General features: G+C 39.3%; 1 protein-coding gene across 1 annotated transcript; it reads left to right on the forward strand.

Annotated features, from left to right (window-relative positions):
- Nucleotides 1-23,351: 23,351 nt before the first annotated feature.
- On the forward strand, nt 23,352-24,220 carry LOC119768990. Its single transcript, XM_038260858.1, has 2 exons — nt 23,352-23,630; nt 23,705-24,220. Exons 1-2 carry the CDS (start codon nt 23,352-23,354, stop codon nt 24,218-24,220), a joined length of 795 nt encoding a protein of 264 aa, XP_038116786.1.
- The last annotated feature ends 269 nt before the right edge of the window (nt 24,221-24,489 follow it).

The raw sequence follows: 24,489 nt of genomic DNA on the forward strand, positions 1-24,489 counted from the left end.
TGCAGGAAAAAAAATATCCAAGTTTTATTGCTCTTTTCACTTTACTGAAACTTTGTGTGCTCCGAACATCAATCCTTCCCGTCGGTTGACACGTACAACCCCAAAAAACCACACAACTGATGTTTTCTCTCCTTTGCAACGCAGAGGCCAAGGTAGGTACCTTGAAGATGTTTCGGAAAATCTCATTTCGGGTCGGACCGAAGCAGAGTGAGATTCGATTTAGTGTTCAATGTATTGAGCGAAATCTGGGAATATGGGATCTGGGACGGGGGCGGTTGTAAATTGAAACACAATCCCCAAACAGTCATTACTCTTGCCGGGAGGGACCAGCAGCGGCTTTGGGGGAAAGTTCCAGTTTGGAACTTTTGGGAATGAAATGTGACAGAAGGGGGACAAATTCCTGAACAAGAAAAATTTGAGATGGCCTCCAGGGGTCGTTAGGAACGACTTGGTTGAATTAATTTAGCATGCTTCGGACGAGATTTTGTTTTGCGTAAGAACATAGGCAAAAAGAAAAATCGGCAAATCTCATGATGATTGGCAGAGCAATCTGTTTGAAAGTGTTCTACACAGAAATTGAAAAAAAAATCTAAATTTGAAATTTCAAACAAAATTTTGAAAAAAAAATCTATTTTTTCCAAATGCTGTAAAACTGAGCAATTTTCTACGTTTTATCAAAAATCAGTAAGGCCGTTGCAATATGTATTTGAACTAAAATGGGTAATTTTGCGTTTTTTTTTTTGTAATTGCTAAACATTAAACTAAATGCATTTGAACGTTTTTAACATTTTCAAATGTCCCAACATGCGAATTTTGCGTATGAGTGATCCCATTCGGAACTATAAGGGTTTGCCCAAATTAATAATGACGGCGATTGTGAAAGCAGTTTACACAAAGTTAATCAATCAAACCAACAAACAGACCTCCGCTTGAAGTGTTTCGCAAAGAACTCCTCTAAATTGGAAAAACTCTTCATCGTTGTTTCAACGTTGCCCCTGCTGGCTCTTTGAAGGCCAAGTTCTACCCGAGGCTCATGCTCAAGCTCAACTCCCAATAGAGCTGTTGTCACTCATTATCAACGCGCGTCCGCTCCAAAGAGAGTGATTTGAACTTTTCCAAAATCGAGCCGCTTTTCCGTTTTGTTCCGTTTCAATTTCCCCCCTCCGTATCCCCCCTCCGCAAGGACAACTCAAAGCCAAGCTCTTGCCAAAAGTGGTGCTTGTTTGTGACGGAATCGGATGAAGAAGTCAGCCTGCCTCATCGCTTAAAGGATTTGCCGTCGGTCACATTCAGATTGTTTTCCTCACAATATCCTCATCTCTCTTTCTGCCTAGAGCTGGTCTAGGGCGACACTACTAGGACAGCGAGGGGAGAAAAGTCGGAAATTGTTTTTCAATCACTTCCGCTTCATTTGCTGCTTCTATTCCGGTTTTCCCAGACCAACGCGAAGAAGTTGGAGTTTTTCTTGTGTTTGTCTTTTTTTTTTCTTCCACGTTTCCGCACCTTTATTTGCGAGGGTGTGAATCCCAGCATTCTGTCTCTCGCTCATTATCGCCGGTTGGTTTATGTTTATATTTATGTTTATTGCGATTTAATATCCCTACAAACCCATACCTGTAAGTTACACACACACAAATACTCCCAGATACAAATACCCGCTGGGCGTTATTTCTTCTTTTCGTTTTTCACTCCGTTTTTTCCCCGCCGGTGAAAATCGAATCCTTTCACATTTGAGAATTTTCTTCGAACCTCGATATCACAGAACCAAGGCGCAAAGTTGTTGTTCAGGAGAAAAAAAGGATCACAACCGAAGACTTGGTTCCCCTTTTGCATAGGTGAAGGTGGAAAAGCCTTTACTCGTACCATTGTCTCCTGCTTTCATAATGGTGGGACGATAATAGGATCAGACATCCTTGCTCCCCCGTTCAAAATCGCAACCAATCGCTTCTCATTACACCTATTGTTTGTCGGCGCGATGATGGTGAGCTCTTTGGGAAAATCTCGTGACTGGGTGTCAAATGGACTTAATGAAAATAAACTTTTTACTAATATTGACCAAATCAGTTTTCTCATCTTGCTATTATTTAATAATTGTATAGCCTATTTTAGCAAAGTCTTGAGTTGTCTGGACCCCATTTTATGACCAAAATAATGACCCCGACGAAAATGGTAAAAATTATCCCATAGTTCCAGCCTATTTTAGCAAAGTTTTGAGCTGTCTGGACCGGGATTCTGTGAATAAGGAATCACTGCACTCATTTAGTTCCGCCACCGACCACCGCGAGCTTAGTGGCGTGGAAGTTGCCACACTGACACCAAACACTCAGCCCCGACGAGCTGTCACCCCTCGCCGCACTGTCAGCTCATCTGACTTTTCTTAACCACACTCAATCCTTCTAACACCCGCGGTCATCAAAAACAGAGGCTGAATGAGACCCTTGCTATGGAAAAGGCACTTTTTCACAATAGGACCTTTTCAAATATTCAGCTAGGTTTTTCGAATCTCCGCATATTTTTTCTTAAAAGTCCAACTAACAACCTTTCTTTTGAAACGTGGCGCTCTAAAATTGGTTCAGCCATTCCGAAGATATGATTTTTTTGAAAATGTGCTTTATGCGAAAATCGACGAAAAATGCCATATTTTGGACCACCCTTTTTTGGATAGGAGCACCCCGAGCAGACGGAAATAACTTGGGAAGGTCAGTTTTTGATATTGTGAGAAGATCGACATATGTTATTGGGATGATCGAATTAGTTGTTAAAATAACAAAAATCAATAACAAAGATTTGTTCGAAGAATAACTTAAACTTTTATTATGTTGTTATTGCAATAACAAACCAATAACACAGAAGGAATCATGAAGGAATAACAAGATTTGTTATTTTGTGCGGAGAGGAGGAGCAGCATAATAACAAAAATTGTTATTGAACTGGTATGTATCCATAACAAAAAAAGTTATTGTTTTGGTTTTTTGCCATTTGCAAATAAATCTGCAGTTACCATATCTCTTCTGTATTAGTCAGGGCTGCAGAGTCGGGTTCCTTCAAGCGACTTTGAATCCATACTTTGAAGACAACTCCGACTCTAGATGCAGGATATGACGTCAACGCTGACTTCAGCTCTCCAAAAATATCCGACTTCACAGATTCCGACTCCAAGTAAAAGTTGTTGAAATTAGCTGAATCCGATTTTATCAGATAAATTTAAGCTTAAGGACCCCATTTCATGATCAAATAAATGACCACGATTAAATTGGTCATAATTATTCCATAGTTCTAGCTAATTTTAGTAAAGTCCCTTACGGGGTATATCAAATAATAATAAAAATAAACTTCTTTCAAAATTTCAACTTTTTAGAATAATTTTAGCTTATGGACCCCATTTTATGACCAAAATAATGACCCCGACGAAAATGGTAAAAATTATCCCATAGTTCCAGCCTATTTTAGCAAAGTCTCTTAGGGGGTATATCAAATAATTTATAAAAATCAACATTCAAAATTTCAACTTTATAGAATAATTTTAGCTTAAGGACCCCATTTCATGGCCAAAATAATGACCCCAACGAAATTGGGCAAAATTATCCCAAAGATCTAAACATATTTAACAAAAGAAAAAATAATAACAGATTGTGTTATGGACACTTACAAACTTTTCCATTTGTGCGATTTATGGTAATTTTATTTCCAAGTCAGATTACCATACGAATAACAAATCTTGTTTTGCCTTCCTCACCTTACTGAGGAAAGGCTATAAAATCACTCGAAAACTGAACTTCTCAATTAGACCTCCTAGACCCACCTTCATGTATACCTATCGACTCAGAATCGAATTCTGAGCAAATTTCTGTGTGTGTGTGTGTGTGTGTGTGTGTGTGTGTGTGTGTGTGTGTGTGTTTTTTTTTTTTTTTACAAGGTCGGAATCTGCTACCAGACACCTGAGAATTCATTCCTCAGGTAGTGTGGGGTTGGGAAAACAAAAAAAGAGTTTTCCCGACCCACTAAACCAGTCCTTGAACGCCGTGCCCTTGTCCCCCCGGGACCACCTTTCGGTATAACTTCGGGGGGAGGCGTTGCATTTTCTGCACTAGTCTACTTACAGGATCCATGCCGGGTGCTAGAACCATTTCCTGTCCTACATACATATGAGTCCATGCGAGGGTTTAACCGCGCCCAAGAATCGCGTTGCTTTTGATCGGCTAGTCATATGCAGCCCTCTCCTTGGACCATCGAGACGTGTACCGATTTGGTAGAGCCAACCGTCATAACGTGCTCTCCTTCACAGCCACACTCGTGGGTTCTCGACTCCTGTGACCATCGAGACGTGTACCGATTTGGTAGAGCCGACCATCATAACGTGCTCTCCTTCACAGCCACACTCGTGGGTTTTCGACTAGGCTCCTTGTCGTTCCTCCTCTGATCGTCTCTCCATTTCCGCTGGAGAGCCGAAGTGATCTGCGTCACCGCTCCGACGACCGCATTCCACTTGGCGATGTCGCTGCACATTCTTCGCACCACATTATCCGGGCTGGTGTCCGCTCCGATAATGGCCAGCATTTCGCTTCGCGCTGCCTCGAAGCGAGGGCAGGCGAACACCACGTGCTCCGGTGTTTCCTCGCAATCGACGCAGTCCGGACAGAGAGGAGACTCTGCATGTCCAAACCTGTGCAGGTACTTCCTGAAGCAGCCATGGCCCGACAGGAACTGTGTGAGGTGGAAGGTGACCTCTCCATGCCTTCTGCTCACCCACGTGGATACGGACGGGATAAGCCGATGCGTCCATCTGCCTTTCTCCGTGGTGTCCCACTCACGTTGCCACCTTGCCAGCGATTCGGCTCTCGCAGCTTCCCGGATACCTCTCGTGCCTCTCCGGGTGTAGCGCACGGTGTCCTCCTCCAGTGTGATGCCGATGGGGATCATTCCGGCTATGACGCCAACTGCTTCCGACGAAATGGTCCTGTACGCGCTTGCAACCCGCATGGCCATCAGTCTCTGCGTTCTGTCGAGCAGCGCTCGATTTCGCTTCGTCCCCAGCGCCGTCCACCATACCGGTCCGCCGTACCTAAGTATGGACGTCGCGACACTTGCCAAGAGGCGGCGCCTACTGCTCCTGGGTCCAGCGTTGTTCGGCATCATCCTCGACAGTGCCATGATCGCCTTAGCCGCCTTCTCGCAGGCGTAATCGACGTGGCTGTTGAAGTTCAGCCGGTCATCCACCATCACCCCGAGGTACTTGAGCGCTCTCTTCGAGTGCACGACGTGTTCTCCAACGTGAATTTGGGCCTGCTGCACCTTCTTGTGGTTACTAACCAGCACCATCTCCGTCTTGTGGTGAGCGATCCGCAGCTTCACCTCGAGCATCCAGTTCTCGATCATTGCGATTGCCTCCATAGCCAGCACTTCGACCTCCTCGACATTTTCGCCGGTTACCGTCAGCACTATGTCGTCTGCAAAGCCCACAATCTCTACGCCGTTGGGTAGTCCCAGTGTCAACACTCCGTCATACATTCCATTCCACAGTGCTGAACCCAGAATGGATCCCTGTGGAACTCCCGCGGTAACAACAACGGTTTTTGTCCATCGGCAGTGTCGTAGACCAGCACGCGGTTCTCGAAGTAGCTCTTCAAGATCATGCACAAATAGTCAGGCACCTTCATTTTGTGCAGCGCTGCTGCTATGGCCGCCCAGCTCGCACTGTTGAACGCGTTCTTGACGTCAATCGTGACTATTGCGCAGCAACGGTTCCCCCTGCGTTTTTTCCTCCGCGCTTCGTCGGCTTTCTCGCGTGTGTGTGTGTGTGTGTGTGTGTGTGTGTGTGTGTGTGTGTGTGTGTGTGTGTGTGGGATGTGGGTCTGTGCACCAAAAAATATGCACTCGATTATCTCAGCACTGGCTTCACCGATTTGGACCGTTTTGGTCTCATTCGATTCGTTTTTGGGTCCCATAAGTCCCTATTGAAAATTATGAAGTTTAGTAAAGTACTTTAGTTATGCTAAAAAAACGATTTTGACTAAAGTCCGGAAAATTGCAAAAAGGGTGGTTTTTGTAAGAAACCCCAGCATGTTATACATTTTTAGAAAGGTATTTAAAAGACCTTTCCAACGCGACCAATACATTGAAGATCTGACAACCCTATCAAAAGTTATAAGCACTTAAGAGTTATTTATACACTTTTTGGAGGCTAGTTCTCAGATATTTAGATGAAAACGTATTCCAAATATATCATGCGACCTATCTTTGGATAGGTAATTTAAAGACCTTCCCACGAGCGTGTCTATTTTGGATAGCATTACCCTTTGAATGAGAGGAAGGCACCAACCACCTAAGGGTGGATTAAGTAACGTTTTTAGGAGAATTTTTGAAATGCATAACATTTCCTCTTATTAGCGTGTTATTAAACATTTTCAATATAATATCACTTCAATACCAAATCTTGTTATTTTATCAGAACCTGTTATTATTTTTTCTTCTTAAAGTTGAGATTGATAATTTAAAGATTTGAAGATTCGATGATTTAAAGTTTTTGTTTTTGTTATTAAAAAGCAGACATCTAAGAAATGACCCATTCTGATGAATGTGTTTGGGGAATGAAGTTCTAGGGAATGATCTTCTCTGGGGAATAACATGCTGGGGGTACGTTATTCATTAGTGGACTCTTTTTCTAAAGTGGACCTCTGAAGGTTTTGTAATGAAAAATTCAACAAATCACAATTTTAAGCGTGTTTTTGTCTACTTTTTTTATTTGGCAATTTCAGCAACATTTAGATCAATTTTGAATGACATTGAAGTTTTGAGTTCGACATCTGAAATAACGTATAAAATACATCAAAACATCAAATATCGGTTAAATTTGATATAAAAGTAACAATTTTCCTAAAGTCGACCCGGGTCCAAAATTGGGTAATGGACCCGGGTCCACTATAAGAAATGGAGGTCCATAACTGGCAAAAAAACACGTTTGTTTCAAATGGGTCAGAATTGTTCAAACGACTTCAGATTCATTGTTTTTGCCTTCCTCATCAAAATGAGGAAAGGCTATAAAATCACTCGAAGAATTAACTTCTTTATTCGACCTCTTAGACCCACCTTCACGTATACCTATCGACTCAGAATCAAATTCTGAACAAATGTCTGTGCGTGTGTCTGGATGTGAGTCCGTGCACCGAAAAATATGCACACGATTATCTCCGGATTGGCTGAACCGATTTGGACCGTTTCAGTCTCATTCGATCCGTCTTAGGGTCCCACAAGACCCTAGTTAATATTATGAAGTTTAGAAAAGTACTTCAAAAGTTATGCTAAAAAAACGATTTGATTAGAGTTTGAAATATTGTAAAAAAGGGTGGTTTTTGTAAGAAAACCCATCATGCTATATATTCTTAGAAAGGTATTTGAAAGACCTTTCCAATGCGTTCAAAAGATTGGAGATCTGACAACCCCATCAAAAGTTATGAGCACTTAAGTGTTAATTATACATTTTTTTGATGCCAGATCTCAAATATTTTGATGAAAAAGTTGTCCGGATCTATCATGCGACCCATCGTTGGATAGGTAATCAAGAGACCTTTCCAACGAGCCCAAAAGATTGAAGATCTGACAAACCTATCAATAGTCATAAGTACTTTAGTGTTTTTGATTCACTTTTTTCAAGGCCGTATCTCAGAAATTTTGATAAAATAATTGTTATTTATACACTTTTTTGAGGCTGTGTGGTATATGAATGTGAGGAAGGCACAAACCACCTAAAGGTGGATTAAGTAACGTTTTTTTTATGAAATAGTGCTTAAAATATTGAAAAAAATGTGAAAAATGCTCGTCGGCTCTACTAGAAGGTCCACTAAAGATTAAAATGCCCTATGGGATAAAATTTTAGATGAAAATTCAAATTAGTGCCGGATGGCTTGATGGCTGGCAGGGCAAGTAAACGCAAGATATTTACTAAAATTACAAAAATTAATGATAAGGAAAACATTTTTTTTTTTTCAAATAATTAAGCAAAGATTGTTTCTTTCTATTTTCAAATAAACTAAACAATTTGCAGATACCATAAAATGATCAAAATTTAGGACACCGAACTAAAGACATTTTAAAAACCTGTCAAACATAATGTTTAAAGCACTGTAGGGTAGGGTAGTCATCAATGAGACACTTTTGGTTTTCAACTTTCAACGATTTTTCTAATTTTTTCATCAGCATGTTTTAATGAGCTTTTAGTTGCATTATCATTCTTTTAATGTGTTCTAACATTGACAAAAATATGAGATCGATCCGACATCTACAGCCAGAGTTATTCAACTGTCTCATTGTAGACGCACTTGGCAGGAACAATGAGACAGGTGGGGAACAATGAGACACTCTACGAAAATCAACATTTTTCTAGCAAAACATCATGTTTTTGTATTGTTTCATTGCAGGTGACTTGCCTTGAACATTTTAGAGCAATTTTGCCAACATGAAACTTTTAATAACATCCATATATTAATACCAAATAACTTTGTATTTTTGGTTTAATGAAGTTTAAACTCTATAAATATGCCAAAAATCACTTTTAATTCATGTTTTGAAAGATTTCCATCGATTTTGAAAAGTTTATTGAAGAAAAATCAAAGTGTCTCATTGTTACCCATGGGCTGAAATGAGTGGGGAACAATGAGACAGCCCTGGATTCTGAGTTTATTCTAAATTTTGGCCAAATCTAATGAAAGGACATTGTAGCCCAACTTAATCCCTATGGAACGTCGAAAGAAATTTGAAGAAATATTAGTTTTGGTGTAAATGGCAGCCTACGAGCGAAAAAGTATTTTTGTCCATAATTTACTTTTACACCCCAGAATCAAACATTTATGAATAACTTTTCAAGGGAGCGTCCATAACCAAAACCACTAATATCGCAGACGTGTATCCAGTAGACACACCTTTCCCCCAAACATGAGCCTGATTGGTTGAAACTACGACTTGTGAGAGCCATTTTATCATTGTTCCCCGTGTCTCATTGATGACTACTCTACCCTACAGTAATTTTATAAGCTATTTATATGCTAATGCTCTTTTATTTTAAAAATTGGTGGTATGATGGAGGAAAAAACACCAATATAAACATAAATTACTATATCCGTGTCAACATTGAAAAACACAAAATCATAAAGATCAACATTGGAAAACACATTTTTATAAAGATTTGAAAACTATTGCAGAAAAAAAATCATTTGAAACAGAAAAATACATTAGTTTAGCCCATTTCACCCCAGGCTAACATTCCGAATTTTGCCGCTAGCATCCAATTTCTGAGCAAGCCAACAAGAGGAGCCAAGCCAAACTTTTGTTTCCCAAAAAGAAAGCCGACACACACACAGAGACAGAACTTTGACATTCGGTTTGCGCCAGGCCAGGCAATTCCAGGAGACTGGCAAAGTGGAATGATAACCCGTAAAAGTATGGGCTGAATAGAAAATTGATTGAATCGGTAATAAAGTTTTGTTTGTTACAGGCTAATGGAGTGAAATTTGAATTGGAAATGGGCTGATTGACTTCCTGCTCCTGCTCGTTGACTGCCGTAGTCTCCGCAAGTCAGTGCCCTCGAGGTGCTTCATCTTCTTTTGCGATCGCTGGCGAGCGACAGTAAGTTTTTTATTTGAAATTGATACGTCAACCTTTGATCACGATGAAATTTCTTTCTACTTTATAATAAGACAATAACGTCATGTTTGAGAGTTCAAAAATATTGGCAGAGAACCAATAATTTGATAAATCGCGTAAAATAAAATTAAAATTATTTACCGTGTCACATAAACAAAAGCAAAGCCTGTGTGGCTGTAGCGCGGGTGGGAACCGGATAGTGATGGAACGTTGCTGTCACACCGGAAGTCAAACAATTGGTGTTTAGCCCATGGCGGGCCAGATTTTGGCTCCGTTTCTGACAGAGCTTTGATTGGTTTGTAACGTTAGAGCCTTGACGGACACCCTTGCTGAATGTCTATTTCCATAAGGATGACTTGGGAGACATTTAGATCTATTTCAAATAATTTTGACAGTACTCTGGTACATTAATCGAGATCGTTTTTGAGGCCATCCGTAACCACGACACTTCAGGGAAGAGGGGGGGGGGGGCTAGTCCCACATAACCCCACATAAATCCAGGTCAAATCGTTAATCCTAACCTCCAAGAACTGCTCAGCTAGTCGATAAGCTTGTCCCCTAACTTGTCGTACAGGTACTTTGGATTATTACAAATGTCTCCCGTCATTGCGGAAAAGTTCTATTTTCGCTTTCTTCATCGGCCGTAACTCGTTCGCAACTCACGCAAAGCTGAGCAAAAACCACTGCCGCAAATGATTAATTGTTCCGAGTAGGACGAATCCTACTTTGGTTCGGTTTTGTTGTTTGTGCCTTCTCTGTAAGCATTAGCCCCCGAAATTTGATGTATTTTGGTGGCGAGACAAATTACGCCATTGTTCGGGGAAGGTGCCGATTTCGACCTTCGATAATGAAAAAACGAATCATTGTGAGTGCTATGTGGAGGAATCATGTTTATGCTCTTGAATTTGAAACCAAAACAAGAAGGCATTTTTTTCGGTTAGATTTTTTCAAGTCAAATTTTACACAATACGTCAAACGTTCAATTGTATGAAAAAAATGCACTAATTAGCTATAATCGAGCATTTTCATTTCAATTTCACAGAGCTTTTCAATTCGATCGAAAGCTAGAAAAACAAGAACAATCAAACAATTTGTTTAGATTGTCAAGCTTATAAAAGTAAAATTATGTGTTGTTTCCATGATATTAAATAATAAAATAATATGGATGAAACTAATTGTTTATTTTTGTATGAAGATTAGCAATTTTCAAGCTATTAATTTTTTGAGATTTTTTTGAATTTCATGAAATTTCGTCAATCTAATCCTTACAAGTCTCCATACAAACTTTGGATCTGTATTAATAAAAGTGTTTTGAAAACGTAGGGAAGTTTAGGGTAGAGGAAATTTGGACACCTCTTTAAAAATAAATAAGCGGAATTTTAAATTACAAGGCCAGTACTAGAAATGGCCTAGGAGTTAAAATAAAAACTAACTTAATCCACCTATGTGGTTGATGCCTTCCTCACTTTTTACCAACAATGGGTAATATGAGTGGTTTGGACACATATTTCAGCTATTTTTTTAGGTCCAGAAAAATAAGTACACAGATATAACTTAAGTTGTCATAACTCGAGACAGGGTTGCCAGATTTTCAATTGGACTCGTTGGAAAGGTCTCTCGATTACCTAACCAACGATGGGTCGGATGATGGATCTGGACATCGTATACATGCATTTAAGTGAGATCCGGCTTGAAAAAAGTACATAAATATCACTTAAGTAGTCATAATTCGAGACAGGGTTGCCAGATCTTCAATGTTGTGGACTCATTGGAAAGGTCTCTTGGTTACCTAACCAAGGATGGGTTGAATAATGGATCCGGACATAGTGTACATACATTTAAGTAAGATCCGGCTTCAAAAAAGTACATAAATATCACTTAAGTGGTCATAACTTGAGACAGGGTTGCCAGATCTTCAATGTTGTGTACTCGTTGGAAAGGTCTCTCGATTATCTAACCAACAATGGATCGGATGATGGATCCGGACATCGTTTACATGCATTTAAGTGAGATCCGGCTTCAAAAAAGTGCATAAATATCAGTTAAGGTGTCATAACTTGAGGCAGGGTTGTCAGGTCTTCAATTTTGTGGACTCGTTGGAAAGGTTTTTTGATTACCTAACCAACGATGGGTCGGATGATGGATCCGGACATCGTTTACATACATTTAAGTGAGATCCGGCTTAAAAAAAAGTACATAACTATCACTTAAGTGGTCATAACTCGAGACATGGTTGCCAGATCTTCAATATTGTGGACTCGTTTGAAAGGTCTCTCGATTATCTAACCAACGATGGGTCGGATTATGGATCCGGACATAGTTTAAATGCATTTAAGTGAGATCCGGCTTCAAAAAAGTGCATAATTATCACTTAAGTGGTCATAACTCGAGGCATGGTTGCCAGATCTTCAATTTTGTGGACTCGTTGGAAAGGTCTCTCGATTACCTAACCAATGATGGGTCGGATGATGAATCCGGACATTGTTTACATGCATTTAAGTGAGATCCAGCTTCAAAAAAGTACATAAATATCACTTAAGTGGTCATAACTCAAGACAGGGTTACCAGATCTTCGATGTTGTGGACTCGTTGGAAAGGTCTTTCGATTATCTAACCAACGATGGGTCGGATGATGGTTCCGGACATCACACACACACACACATACACACAGACACAGACATTTGTTCAGTTTTCGATTATGAGTCGATATGTATATATGAAGGTGGGTCTTCAAGCTTTTAATAAAAAAGTTCATTTTAAGAGCAGGATTATAGCCTTACCTCAGGAAGGCAAAATGAAAAAGTTGAAATTTTACAAGTAGTGTTGGTACAATCTGCAAAAGTTTCCGAGCGCCTGTTGGCACAGCCACAAATTCTAATATTTGAGGGTTGAGAATTAAGGTTTTGCAGAGATTCTATGGCAATATAGTGGATATTTATTGCTTAAGGGAGTTGTTTGTACGATGTCTGATATATGTACGCATAAATATAATTTTTATCCAATTTTATCACCACAAATTGTTATTTTTGATAGAACATGCCATGGGGTTAAATTTGACATGACTTTTCAGGCATTTTTATCGATAAAAATAGATTTTGATCGAAATTGATGATGTTTTTATCGAATATGATCTCCAATATCCTCTAGTGACGTCCTCACTCTTTTTAATGTCTTTATAGCTTGTGACAGAGCTATTTCCTTAGGATGTCCAAATTACACAGAAAAAAAATATGCCTGTAAATTTACATTATTTACCATGTACCAAAAAGTATCATGATATGATGTATATTTACATTAGATTCATTGGAAATTTACATTAGATTCATTGGAAATTTACATTAGTTTTGAAAATGTACAATAGTTTTGGAATTTACATTACTTTTGAAATTTACATTAGTTCAAATCAACTAATTCTAATAGGCCAATGGGAATGAGAAGCTCGACTTGGATTGCTGTAGGAAAAGAGTGTGGCCTATGTTCTATTTTAAAATGATTGAAGCGGGCAGCAAAAGGAAATTCGGATTTTAAAAAGTTGTTTCACAGGTAGGGGACACTTTCTCGTTGACGGCCAAGTGGAATAACGCTGGACTGGAATCTAACAAACGACGGGTAGGATATTTGGTGTTGCTGCTGCTACCCGCTGCCGACTGAGCCATCTTCGCATTTTATAAACGAGCGGCTAAAGCATCAACTTGTTCAGGTCGAGCCACAGGCAGTGGGCCAGCAAAGTATGAGAGCGATAGAAAGAGAACCAAACATAACTATTTTTAGTTCGGGTAGTTTTGAAGTCAACGTTTGGCAGAAATACATTGGATATATGATTTACATTAAATAGGAATTTACAGGAACCCGAACACGGGTAGAAATTCATCAGATTTGAGTTTCCATGCTCAACGTTTCCATTTGATTCATGATTTACATTAGATTTAGATTTACATTGGAGTAATTTCCATGACTTTTTACTCTTTACATCATATTCCAACATTACATTGAGTGAGTTTACATAAGAAACAGTAATTACGTGCTGTGTAAATTCACATATTTTTTTCTGTGTACACCACACTCCCCTAGCTGATGAAGGGATGTTTTACTGATTTATTTGTGTATGTTTAGCAAAATTGTTGCTTATGATTTTGACTTTTCAAAAAAAAAAATCTAAATCAAATTATTCGCTCTACAGCATTGCCTTGGCGTTCTCGATTGCGACTCCAACACCTGGACTGAGCTCCGACGGAAGGCGTAATCAGACAAATCTCGTCTCGAAAAAATTCCACCGGGACCTTCTGGGATCAAGCCCAGGCCGACTGGGTGAGAGGCAACCACGCTTACCCCTTCACCACGGGTCCCAGCTCAGAAAAAAATAGTACACGGAAAACAAACTTCCCCATATTGTGAATGCAAAAAAAAAACAAGAAATAATGCAAAAAATACAACATCTGGGTATTTTAAACACAGCTGAATTTCTACTTTTTTTGTTGTGTATTTTACACTTTATATCAGCGCAATAAACTACACAAATCAAAAAAAGTTCTTCTCACTTTTAACATTCAACAAGTACAGGGTCGTTCAATTTAATAATGAATGAAAAGTTAAACAGAAGCGCACACTCAAAAAAAAATCTAGCCTGAAAGTGTTGGCTGACGAGCGTTGAAATCATTGAAAACTGCAGCAGCCCCAAAGCAAAGCTGAACAGCAAAACACACAAAGTGCTGATGCTGCTGCCAAAAACGAGGGCAACAAATAGCCCCATCTGAAGAAGCACTCTTTTTCGAGTGGGTGTTTCCAAATTATTATACCCCTTCGACCCTCAACCCGCTCCCCAAGTGCCCAAGTGGTGCCAACCAATTAACCACCCCGGGGTAAAACTCAACATCGGATGAGGTGTGGGGGGGGGAGAGTATTTTTCGAATGGATTGTAGAATCTCCAGCTCCACCCTTTGCTTTGGTGGAATATCTCATTATGAAATCTAAAAGCCATAAGCACTCTGTTCTGTTTCATTCGATGCTACTGCTGCTTCTGCTGTTTGGTGTTCTATTTGGGCGAAAGTTTTCCATTTTCGCTTTTGGTGCACTTAGCCCATTCACTATGCCATTATTGTTCATAATTTTTATGTGCCTGACTGGGGGGGGGGGGGGCTTTCATCGCATCGGGCTGCTTAAAACGATAACCTGGACGCAGATTACGCAGTTTACGTTGAGGTTGTTATAAATCATTTCAAAGCTTTGCTGAGAAAACTTTCCGAGCTCATATCTTGAATATTTTGTTTTACCCAAGTTTTTTTTCATTCTATTTTTAAAGAGATTTTATCTTTTATGAAGTTTTTCATCTGAATCATAAAATCATAAAATCATAAAATCATAAAATCATAAAATCATAAAATCATAAAATCATAAAATCATAAAATCATAAAATCATAAAATCATAAAATCATAAAATCATAAAATCATAAAATCATAAAATCATAAAATCATAAAATCATAAAATCATAAAATCATAAAATCATAAAATCATAAAATCATAAAATCATAAAATCATAAAATCATAAAATCATAAAATCATAAAATCATAAAATCATAAAATCATAAAATCATAAAATCATAAAATCATAAAATCATAAAATCATAAAATCATAAAATCATAAAATCATAAAATCATAAAATCATAAAATCATAAAATCATAAAATCATAAAATCATAAAATCATAAAATCATAAAATCATAAAATCATAAAATCATAAAATCATAAAATCATAAAATCATAAAATCATAAAATCATAAAATCATAAAATCATAAAATCATAAAATCATAAAATCATAAAATCATAAAATCATAAAATCCTAAAATCATAAAATCATAAAATCATAAAATCATAAAATCATAAAATCATAAAATCATAAAATCATAAAATCATAAAATCATAAAATCATAAAATCATAAAATCATAAAATCATAAAATCATAAAATCATAAAATCATAAAATCATAAAATCATAAAATCATAAAATCATAAAATCATAAAATCATAAAATCATAAAATCATAAAATCATAAAATCATAAAATCATAAAATCATAAAATCATAAAATCATAAAATCGTAAAATCATAAAATCATAAAATCATAAAATCATAAAATCATAAAATCATAAAATCATAAAATCATAAAATCATAAAATCATAAAATCATAAAATCATAAAATCATAAAATCATAAAATCATAAAATCATAAAATCATAAAATCATAAAATCATAAAATCATAAAATCATAAAATTATAAAATCATAAAATCATAAAATCATAAAATCATAAAATCATAAAATCATAAAATCATAAAATCATAAAATCATAAAATCATAAAATCATAAAATCATACGTTTTTGTTTTTAGTTTTTTTTGTATGATGTATTACAAGACCATTTTGATGCGAAATTTGTCTATCCCTATGTCGGAAAGCGGAAGCGTATTTCAGTTGTCTACTTTTCAACAACTTTGTAAGTGTTTATTGTGTCAGAAGCCAATTGAAAACGGGCCAATTTTTTAACCTGGCAAACAAACTTCAGAAAATGATTCAAAAATTGAAAAAAACAACAAGTGAAAAATGAATCCGTAATTTCGGTCCTGCCCCTGCAATGCCCTACAGCAGAGACAAAAACCGCCATCCTCGAGGGCTTGCCAACATTCAACGTGATAGCTCTGCTTTTATTGCGCTTGTTGAAAGGGAGAATCTTTTTCTTTCTGGAATTCTCCTCGGAGATCTGAAACAGATTTGAACAGCACCAACCAACCACCATCAACTTTTTTTTTCTTTCTTTCTTTTTCTCATTTTCCATTCTAGTCTAGTTGCAGTTGCAGTCGTTGTTGTTGCGAGGAAATGTTTGAATTCTTCATTCGTAGCGCACCGCGTGTACGCTGGGAAAGCTCACCGGAAGTGCCCCGCGGGAGGAAGCCCTTTTGCTGGGGGAAAAAAACTTCTTCTGACGGCTTTTCGGTGGTGGTAGTGTCAGTCGTGGTGGTGGTGGTTGAGTTTCGGAGTGCTGAACTGCGCTTCCGGGCTGAGGAGCACGAAAAACGCATTTTCATGCAATTCCTCCCGCCGACCCGCAGTTATCCGCGAGGGAACAAACTTTCTCCGATTTTCTGCAGTTTCGGAATTCCCCACGGAAAAGCTCGAAATAATTGTTTGACTAGCGTTTCGGACGGGCTTCCCGAGTTTTACCAGAGTGAGGGGCAAATATTGATGAGATTTTGCGGAGTTCAAACGTGACTAATAGGACTAATAGAGTTATTCAAACTAACGTAATACGCCTGTGTGGTCGATGCCTTCCTCTCTTCGTACCCATAATGGATCAAACAAAAGGTCTGGAAACAATTTCCACTGTATTAATAATTCTTCGGAAAGTACATTAATATCACTTACATGGCCATATCTTGAGAAGAGGTTGCCAGATCTTGGAACCACTAAGCTCGTTTGAATTACAGCAAACCTTCACGGAAACGTGAAGAGTTATATATTTAAAAACTAACTTAATCCATCTATGTGGTTGGTGCCTTCCTCACTTTTTACCAACATTTGGTGATACACGGAGAAAAAAGAATTCCCAAAATCGTGAACAAGCGTTCATGAAAATGCGAACCACGAACAAAGTGTTCAAATCCCATGGTACGATTTCCAAAAACGTACCATGAGATTTGAACACTTTGTTCGTGGTTCCCATTTTCATGAACGCTTGTTCACGATTTTGGGAACTCATTTTTCTCCGTGTATGATGGGTTTGGACACAAATTCAATAAAAAATACACAAATGTCACTTAAGTGATCATAACTTTAGACTGAGCGTTGCCAGATCTTCAATGTTTTGGACTCATGGGAGAGACACATTACCTAACCAACGATGGGTCGGATTATGGATCCGGACATAGTTAACATACATTTAAGTGAAATCCGGCTTCAAAAAAGTACATAAATATCACTTAAGTGGTCATATCTCAAGACAGGGTTGCTAGATCTTCAATGTTTTAGACTCATTCGAAAGTTCTTTTGACTACCTAACCAACGATGGGTCGGATGATGGACATAGTTTACATGTATTTAAGTGAGATCAAAAAGGCTTCAAAAAAGTACATAAATATCACTTAAGTGGTCATAACTTGAGACAGGGTTGCCAGATCTTCAATGTTTTGGACTCATTGGAAAGGTCATTTGATTACCTAACCAACGATTGGTTGAATGATTAATCCGGACATAGTTTACAAACATTCAAATGAGAAAAGTACATAAATATCACTTAAGTGGTCATATCTCAATACAGGGTTGCTAGATCTTCAATGTTTTAGACTCATTCGAATGTTTTTTGACTACCTAACCAACGATGGGTCGGATGATGGATCCGGACATAGTTTACATGTATTTAAGTGAGATCAAAAAGGCTTCAAAAAAGTACATAAATATCACATAAGTGGTCATAATTTGAGACAGGGTTGCAAGATCTTCAATGTTTTGGACTCATTGGAAATGTCTTTTGATTACCTAACCAACGATGGGTTGGATGATTAATCCGGATATAGTTTACAAACATTCAAATGAGATCCGGCTTCAGAAAAGTACATAAATATCACTTAAGCGGTCATAACTTGAGACAGGGTTGCCAGATTTTCAATGTTTTGGACTCATTGGAAAGGTCATTTGATTACCTAACCAACGATGGGTTGAATGATCAATCCGGACATAGTTTACATGTATTTAAGTGAGATCCGGCTTCAAAAAAGTACATAAATATGACTTAAGTGGTCATAACTTGAGACAGGGTTGCCAGATCTTCAATGTTTTGGAATCATTGGAAAGGTTTTTTGACCACCTAATCAACGATGGGTCGGATGATGGATCCGGACATAGTTAACACGCATTTAAGTGAGATCCAGCTTCAAAAAAGTACATAAATATCACTTAAGTGGTCATAACTTGAGACAGGGTTGCCAGATCTTCAATGTTTTGGACTCATTAGAAAGGTCATTCGATTACCTAACTAACGATGGGTCGGATGATTAATCCGGACATAGTTTACATACATTTCATTGGGATCCGGTTTCAAAAAAGTACATAAATATCACTTAAGTGGTCATATCTCGAGACAGGGTTGCCAGATCTTCAATGTTTTGAAATCATTGGAAAGGTCTTTTGATTACCTAACCAACGATGGGTTGGATGATGAATCCGGACATAGTTTACATGCATTTAAGTGAGATCCGGCTTCAAAAAAGTACATTAATATCCCTTAAGTGGTCATAACTTGAGACAGGGTTACCAGATCTTCAATGTTTTGGAATCATTGGAAAGGTTTTTTGATTACCTAACCAACGATGGGTTGGATGATGGATCCGGACATAGTTTATATGCACACCCAAAGGGAAAATATATCTCAAAATCTGCAACAGTGGATTTGCTGCAGAAAATGTAATATTTTATTACATTTTTTGCAGCAAGCCCGTAGATCATTTTTGCCCGCGTGTAAACACGTCAGCGATCTGCAGTTCTCACCAACACATATAATGCAGGTGCGTCCCCGAGAAACACTCCAGAGAGAACATTAGGATCGCACTCTGTCCCTCACAATTCATCAAGCGTCCATGGCGCGGTGGTAGCGTATCGGATCAGCAACCTAGAAGTTGACGGTTCAATCCTCGTTCTGTTAAGATTTTTTTTCTGCAATACAATCAATCTGCCGTCGGTAATGTCGATAATTGTCGGTAACGGGCAAAAATGTCATACCCCTATAACGCAAAAAATGCATGAGGACAGATTTCATGCAGATTCTGATATACTTTCATGCCGCCATGTATCACAATCATGCGACCGCCGGTTGGGTGCATTTAAATGAGATCCGGCATCAAAATTCCAGCAACCGATTCGCAACTTTGACACTTTTTTATACGTAACTTTTAAACTACTTATCGGATCTTCAAACAATTCAATAGTGCAGTATGGGGAATTTTGAACACCAAGGGGAATACGCACACACATACACACACACACACACACACACACACACACACACACACACACACACACACACACACACACACACACACACACACACACACACACACACACACACACACACACACACACATTTGTTAAGTTTTCGATTCTGAGTCGATAGGTATACATGAATATAGGTCTACGAGCTGTTTTTCAAAAGTTTATTTTTCGAGCAGGATTATAGCTTTACCTCAGTGAGGAAGGCAAAAAAATTTTTTTTTATTCAAGCTTTTGTAGTCTGATTCAAAATTTGAAGAATTTGATGACGGTTGACAACGCACAATTAAATCGTAGGCAAAATAAGAAAGAACGCTGAATTTGCAACAATTTGCATGCAAACAAATAAATTTAGAAAATTGCAGTTCAAATATAATTGCAGCCAAAAATCTAATGAGTTTATCAAACTTTCCGTGCCCGTTCAAGGACAAAGCCAGTTTTCCTTTATCTGGATTCCTATTTTTCAACTTTTGCTTAACTTATTATCATCCATAGTCGAGTCGGTTCGAAAACAAAAGCGATCCAAGAGTACCGAGAAGAGCAACTACAATGCTGCTTGGCGGCTCAGCCAGCGGGCCTGGAGGACAAGGACATATTTCCAGCTCTGTGCGTTTGTACGTAAACGAAATTGTGGTCGACAGCAGCCTCTTTATAGGGACAAGTTGAACACTAATGCCTGGCAAGCTCCAAATTTATGGCGACCGGGTTTTGGGCGGGAAAGGGACCAAGTGGGACCAAGAGAGAGCCGAAGAAATAAATAAGTAATTGAAAGAATGGATGAAAATTTTGATTTGTATTCCGGAATTGAAATGTCAGCTGCAAGATATTCATTCGTTTCGTTGCCGGCGTGGGCTGTGGCTGGTCTGAGAGGAGATTTGATTTATGGCACGATCCTTAAAATAAAAGACAGCCCGAGGGGGCCGGCACCGGTGAAAATAAATTTCCCTCCGTAATTTGACTGGGACAGGTCCTGCACACACATATTTGGACCGTACGAGGTACGAATCGAGATTAGTTTGCAGCACAATCGAAACACACATAAAATTGATTGGTTTTAGTTTCATTGTTCTTTGCTTCAAACTAGAGCGCTCAATTTGATCTTCCTTTTCTGGATTAGATTTTTTTTTGTGAATTTCACAAGAGTTCATATTTGCAAATAATAATAAAAAATTAAACAAAATGGACTAAAAAAAAACAATCTTATCTGATTGAAGCAACTGCATACCTCTTTTTAAACCTTAGCTTCCATCCACCCCGGGATTTGAACTGACAACCATTGGATTGTGAATCCAACTGCCTACAAGCGACACCACCGAGTCAGCAACCAGGGAGACGACTCTTACACCTGAACTGAGCTAACGACCTAACCTCTAGGTTAGACCAGGGCCAACATTTACTTCCCCGTTCGACGGAAGGCGTGGTCAGACAAATCTCCCCACCGGGACCGTCTGGGATCGAACCCAAGCCGACTGGGTGAGAGGCATCCACGATTGCCTTTACACCATCGGTACATAATAGATTCAAAATTTGGGAATAATTATCGAAATAGTCATGCTTTACTAGATAAAATGACATTACGATTAATTTCAAAACTCAAGTGTCGTTTTTCAACATATAAAGATTTGTCTTTGCAATTGACAGAAAACTATAAAAGAAAAAAAATACTTATTTCAACAAATTGTTTTGAAACCAAGGGTCCTAGAACCTTTACTGAAGCAAGCATATTTTATCACACACCATGCCCATTACGGATAATATCCGTGTCAATGAACAAAACGGTTCATAAATTTGACATCCAATGATGATGTTGAAGCAGCCAAAGCAGAAATGAGCTGTAAAATCATCTTCTTTCACAACCCACGGTAACAAACAAATTCCTTTGTTGCGATGCGAAGAAAAAAAAACTTTTCTAATTAAGGCTTTGTCATTTGTTGTCCTTGGATGGCCAAGGCTGTGAAGAGATACATTATTCATTAAAAAAAATCCACTGGCTCAAATTTATGGCCCCATTACACGACAACAATGCTGCTGCAGCAGCCATATCGTTAAGGATCCGCATTAGCACAAATCGACAGAATTTACACTCGATTTTCGCTGCCTTAACGATGGCCAACACCTCCCCGTTTTCGGTGGGACGCGGGGACCAGGATGTTTGGATCGATGGCCCATCTTCGGTATTAATTAACAACTCAATCTTGATTATACACCCAAACGGGGAAATTAGAAAACTTCTGAGCCAGCAAATCGACGTGATCGTGCTAACTTGTCACATCTGTCATTTCGCAGTTACAAGAAAAACGCGTTTTAATGTTTGACCTTGAATAAACAAAAAAAAAATAGAGCACGCAATGTAAACAAAAACAAACACGTTTTGTTCGGATGACCGATCTGGGCATTGTCCCGAAGTTTAGTTGAATTTGGTTGCCTGAGTCCCGAGTTGTAGTAAAAAATGTTTACAGTAGTCGAGCATGTAGGTGTGTCAAGACGTCTTCTGACTGAATTCCCTTTTACCAGTTGACGCACCTGCATCAATTTTTAGGGTGTGTCAAGATTGCACGATCCGATCGAAACATCTTTCATATAAAGAGCGACAACAATGTATGGAGTTTTTTGTTGAACATCTCAGGATTGAAATCCGATGGTGAAGTGAACAGACGTCTCGAAAAATGCCAAATGAACTTCCATTTGGGTGCAACACGTCTTCGTCAAACTCTTTTCTAATGCAGTTATTTCTTTTTCTTATTTAAATTATTCCGCCAACAACCCGCGACTTTCACCGAGCTCGCGCTCGTAATTAATATCCTGTCATAAAATTGAGAAGATATTATACCGACGTCAATGACGGGAAAAGCTGTTTGTCTCCCGCTGGAATGATGACGATGATGATGTCGATGGTGTCTTCCCAGCAGTGATGCCTGGGGCGAAGCTTTACGGTGGAAAGTAAAAACAAGAAGAAGAGAAAACTACATCTAATATAGCCATAACGGGGCTGCTATTTGGTTGGCTCTGTTCCACTTTGAAACCCGCTAAAGGCGAAGTTGTCTCATTTTCCTAAAGTTGATTTTTGTTGTGCAAGTTGAATAAACTGAAACTGAAAAACCAAGTTTTGCAAAGAGTATAATGCAACATTTTTAACAACAATATCCATAAAAAAAGTTGTTGACGGCTTCTGAGAATTTGCCGACTCCAATTGAAACTCTTTAAAAAGACCTTAATCAGGGACTCCGACTCAGACTTCACAGCGCTTATGCATGATATGCTTACTTGATTATTTGTGTACAAAATAACCTACAGATTCAAAATAAACATCAAATTGTTGTGATAAAATATATTTATTATCAAAAATGTTACAGAGTGTCTCATGATACATTTTTTATGCTCAAGAATTATAGAAATTGCGAAAAACCACCAATAACCCTATTTTTTCAACATTTTTACTTTAAAAACCGCTGTAGCTTCACAAGGATTGGACTTGTGGCGCACCGCCGCGCCTTTCTGGCATCACTGCCAACCACAGATGAACTGTCATTCTCAACCACGTTTTCTCTAGAAGTAATAAACATTAGCTGTTAGTTTTCCCTAAGCAAAACACGCGTTTATTCTCGCCTCCGGAACCGTCTTCGAACTCTGGGATCTCGACTCGTTCCCACATTGGTGACCGCCGACGAATTCACGTTACGCTAAAATGTCCACCGAAAACCTCACCGAGGCTCCCGCTGCTTCCGCCGCCGTCGCCGTAAAACTTCCGGACTTCTGGAAGTCAGATCCGGCGATGTGGTTTGCACAAGCTGAATCCCAGTTTGTGTTGGCCGGAGTCAACAAGGATGAGACGAAGTTTCACCACATCGTTGCAAAAATCGACCAGACAGTAATCTGCCACGTAGCTGACCTGGTCAGGAAGCCTCCTGCGACCGGAAAGTACAACGCCATCAAGGAACGTCTCATCGCCCGTTTCGAACTAACGGCACAGGAAAAAATGGAAAAGCTGCTCGGTTCTTGCGACTTGGGAGACCTCCGCCCCACGCACCTCTTGGCTAGGATGCAGGAGCTTGCTTCCGGACTCAAGGTCGACGACTCGCTGCTGAGAATGCTGTTTTACAACGACTTCCGGCGAACATCCGTGGAGTACTCAGCATCAACGATGGCAGTCTCTCGAAGCTGGCGGAAATGGGCGATAAAATGACGGAGTTGGTTCCACAAACTTCTGCTGTCAAAACCCTTGCCGTACCGGATTCGCAGGAAAGCCTGGCGGATCAAGTCGCTGCCTTGACAGCTGAGCTGCAGCGCATGAAGGCACAAGGACCTGATCGCAGAAGACCGCGTTCCGTTTCCCGCAAACGCGACGATGAAAGCACCATCTGCTGGTATCATCGCAAGTACGGCAGCCAAGCTGACCGTTGTCGAAGCCCGTGCAAGTTCCACCAGTCAAAACTAACTTCCCGCCCATCCGCAATCGACGAGGTGGGCGGATCAGAACCAGCCGCCGTCTACAGATCTTCGACAAAACTTCGGGCGTTCGGTTTCTCATCGACACAGGCTCGGATGTGTCGATAATACCAGCATCCAGGACTGAAAAATATCGAGGACCCTCGCCATTCGTACTCCACGCAGCAAACGGAACGAGAATACGGACGTACGGGAGCAAGTTTGTGGCCACGGACCTCGGGTTACGGCGAAAGTTCTCGTGGAATTTCTTGCAAGCGGAAGTTACCTCTGCAATTATTGGTGCCGATTTCCTCGCACATTTCGGCCTTCTCGTGGACCTCGGCAACAGACGCCTCATCGATGGAGGTACGAAACTGCACACCGTTTGTGGTTTGACG

This window comes from Culex quinquefasciatus, chromosome 3 (assembly GCF_015732765.1).
Source record: "Culex quinquefasciatus strain JHB chromosome 3, VPISU_Cqui_1.0_pri_paternal, whole genome shotgun sequence".
NCBI lineage: Eukaryota > Metazoa > Arthropoda > Insecta > Diptera > Culicidae > Culex > Culex quinquefasciatus.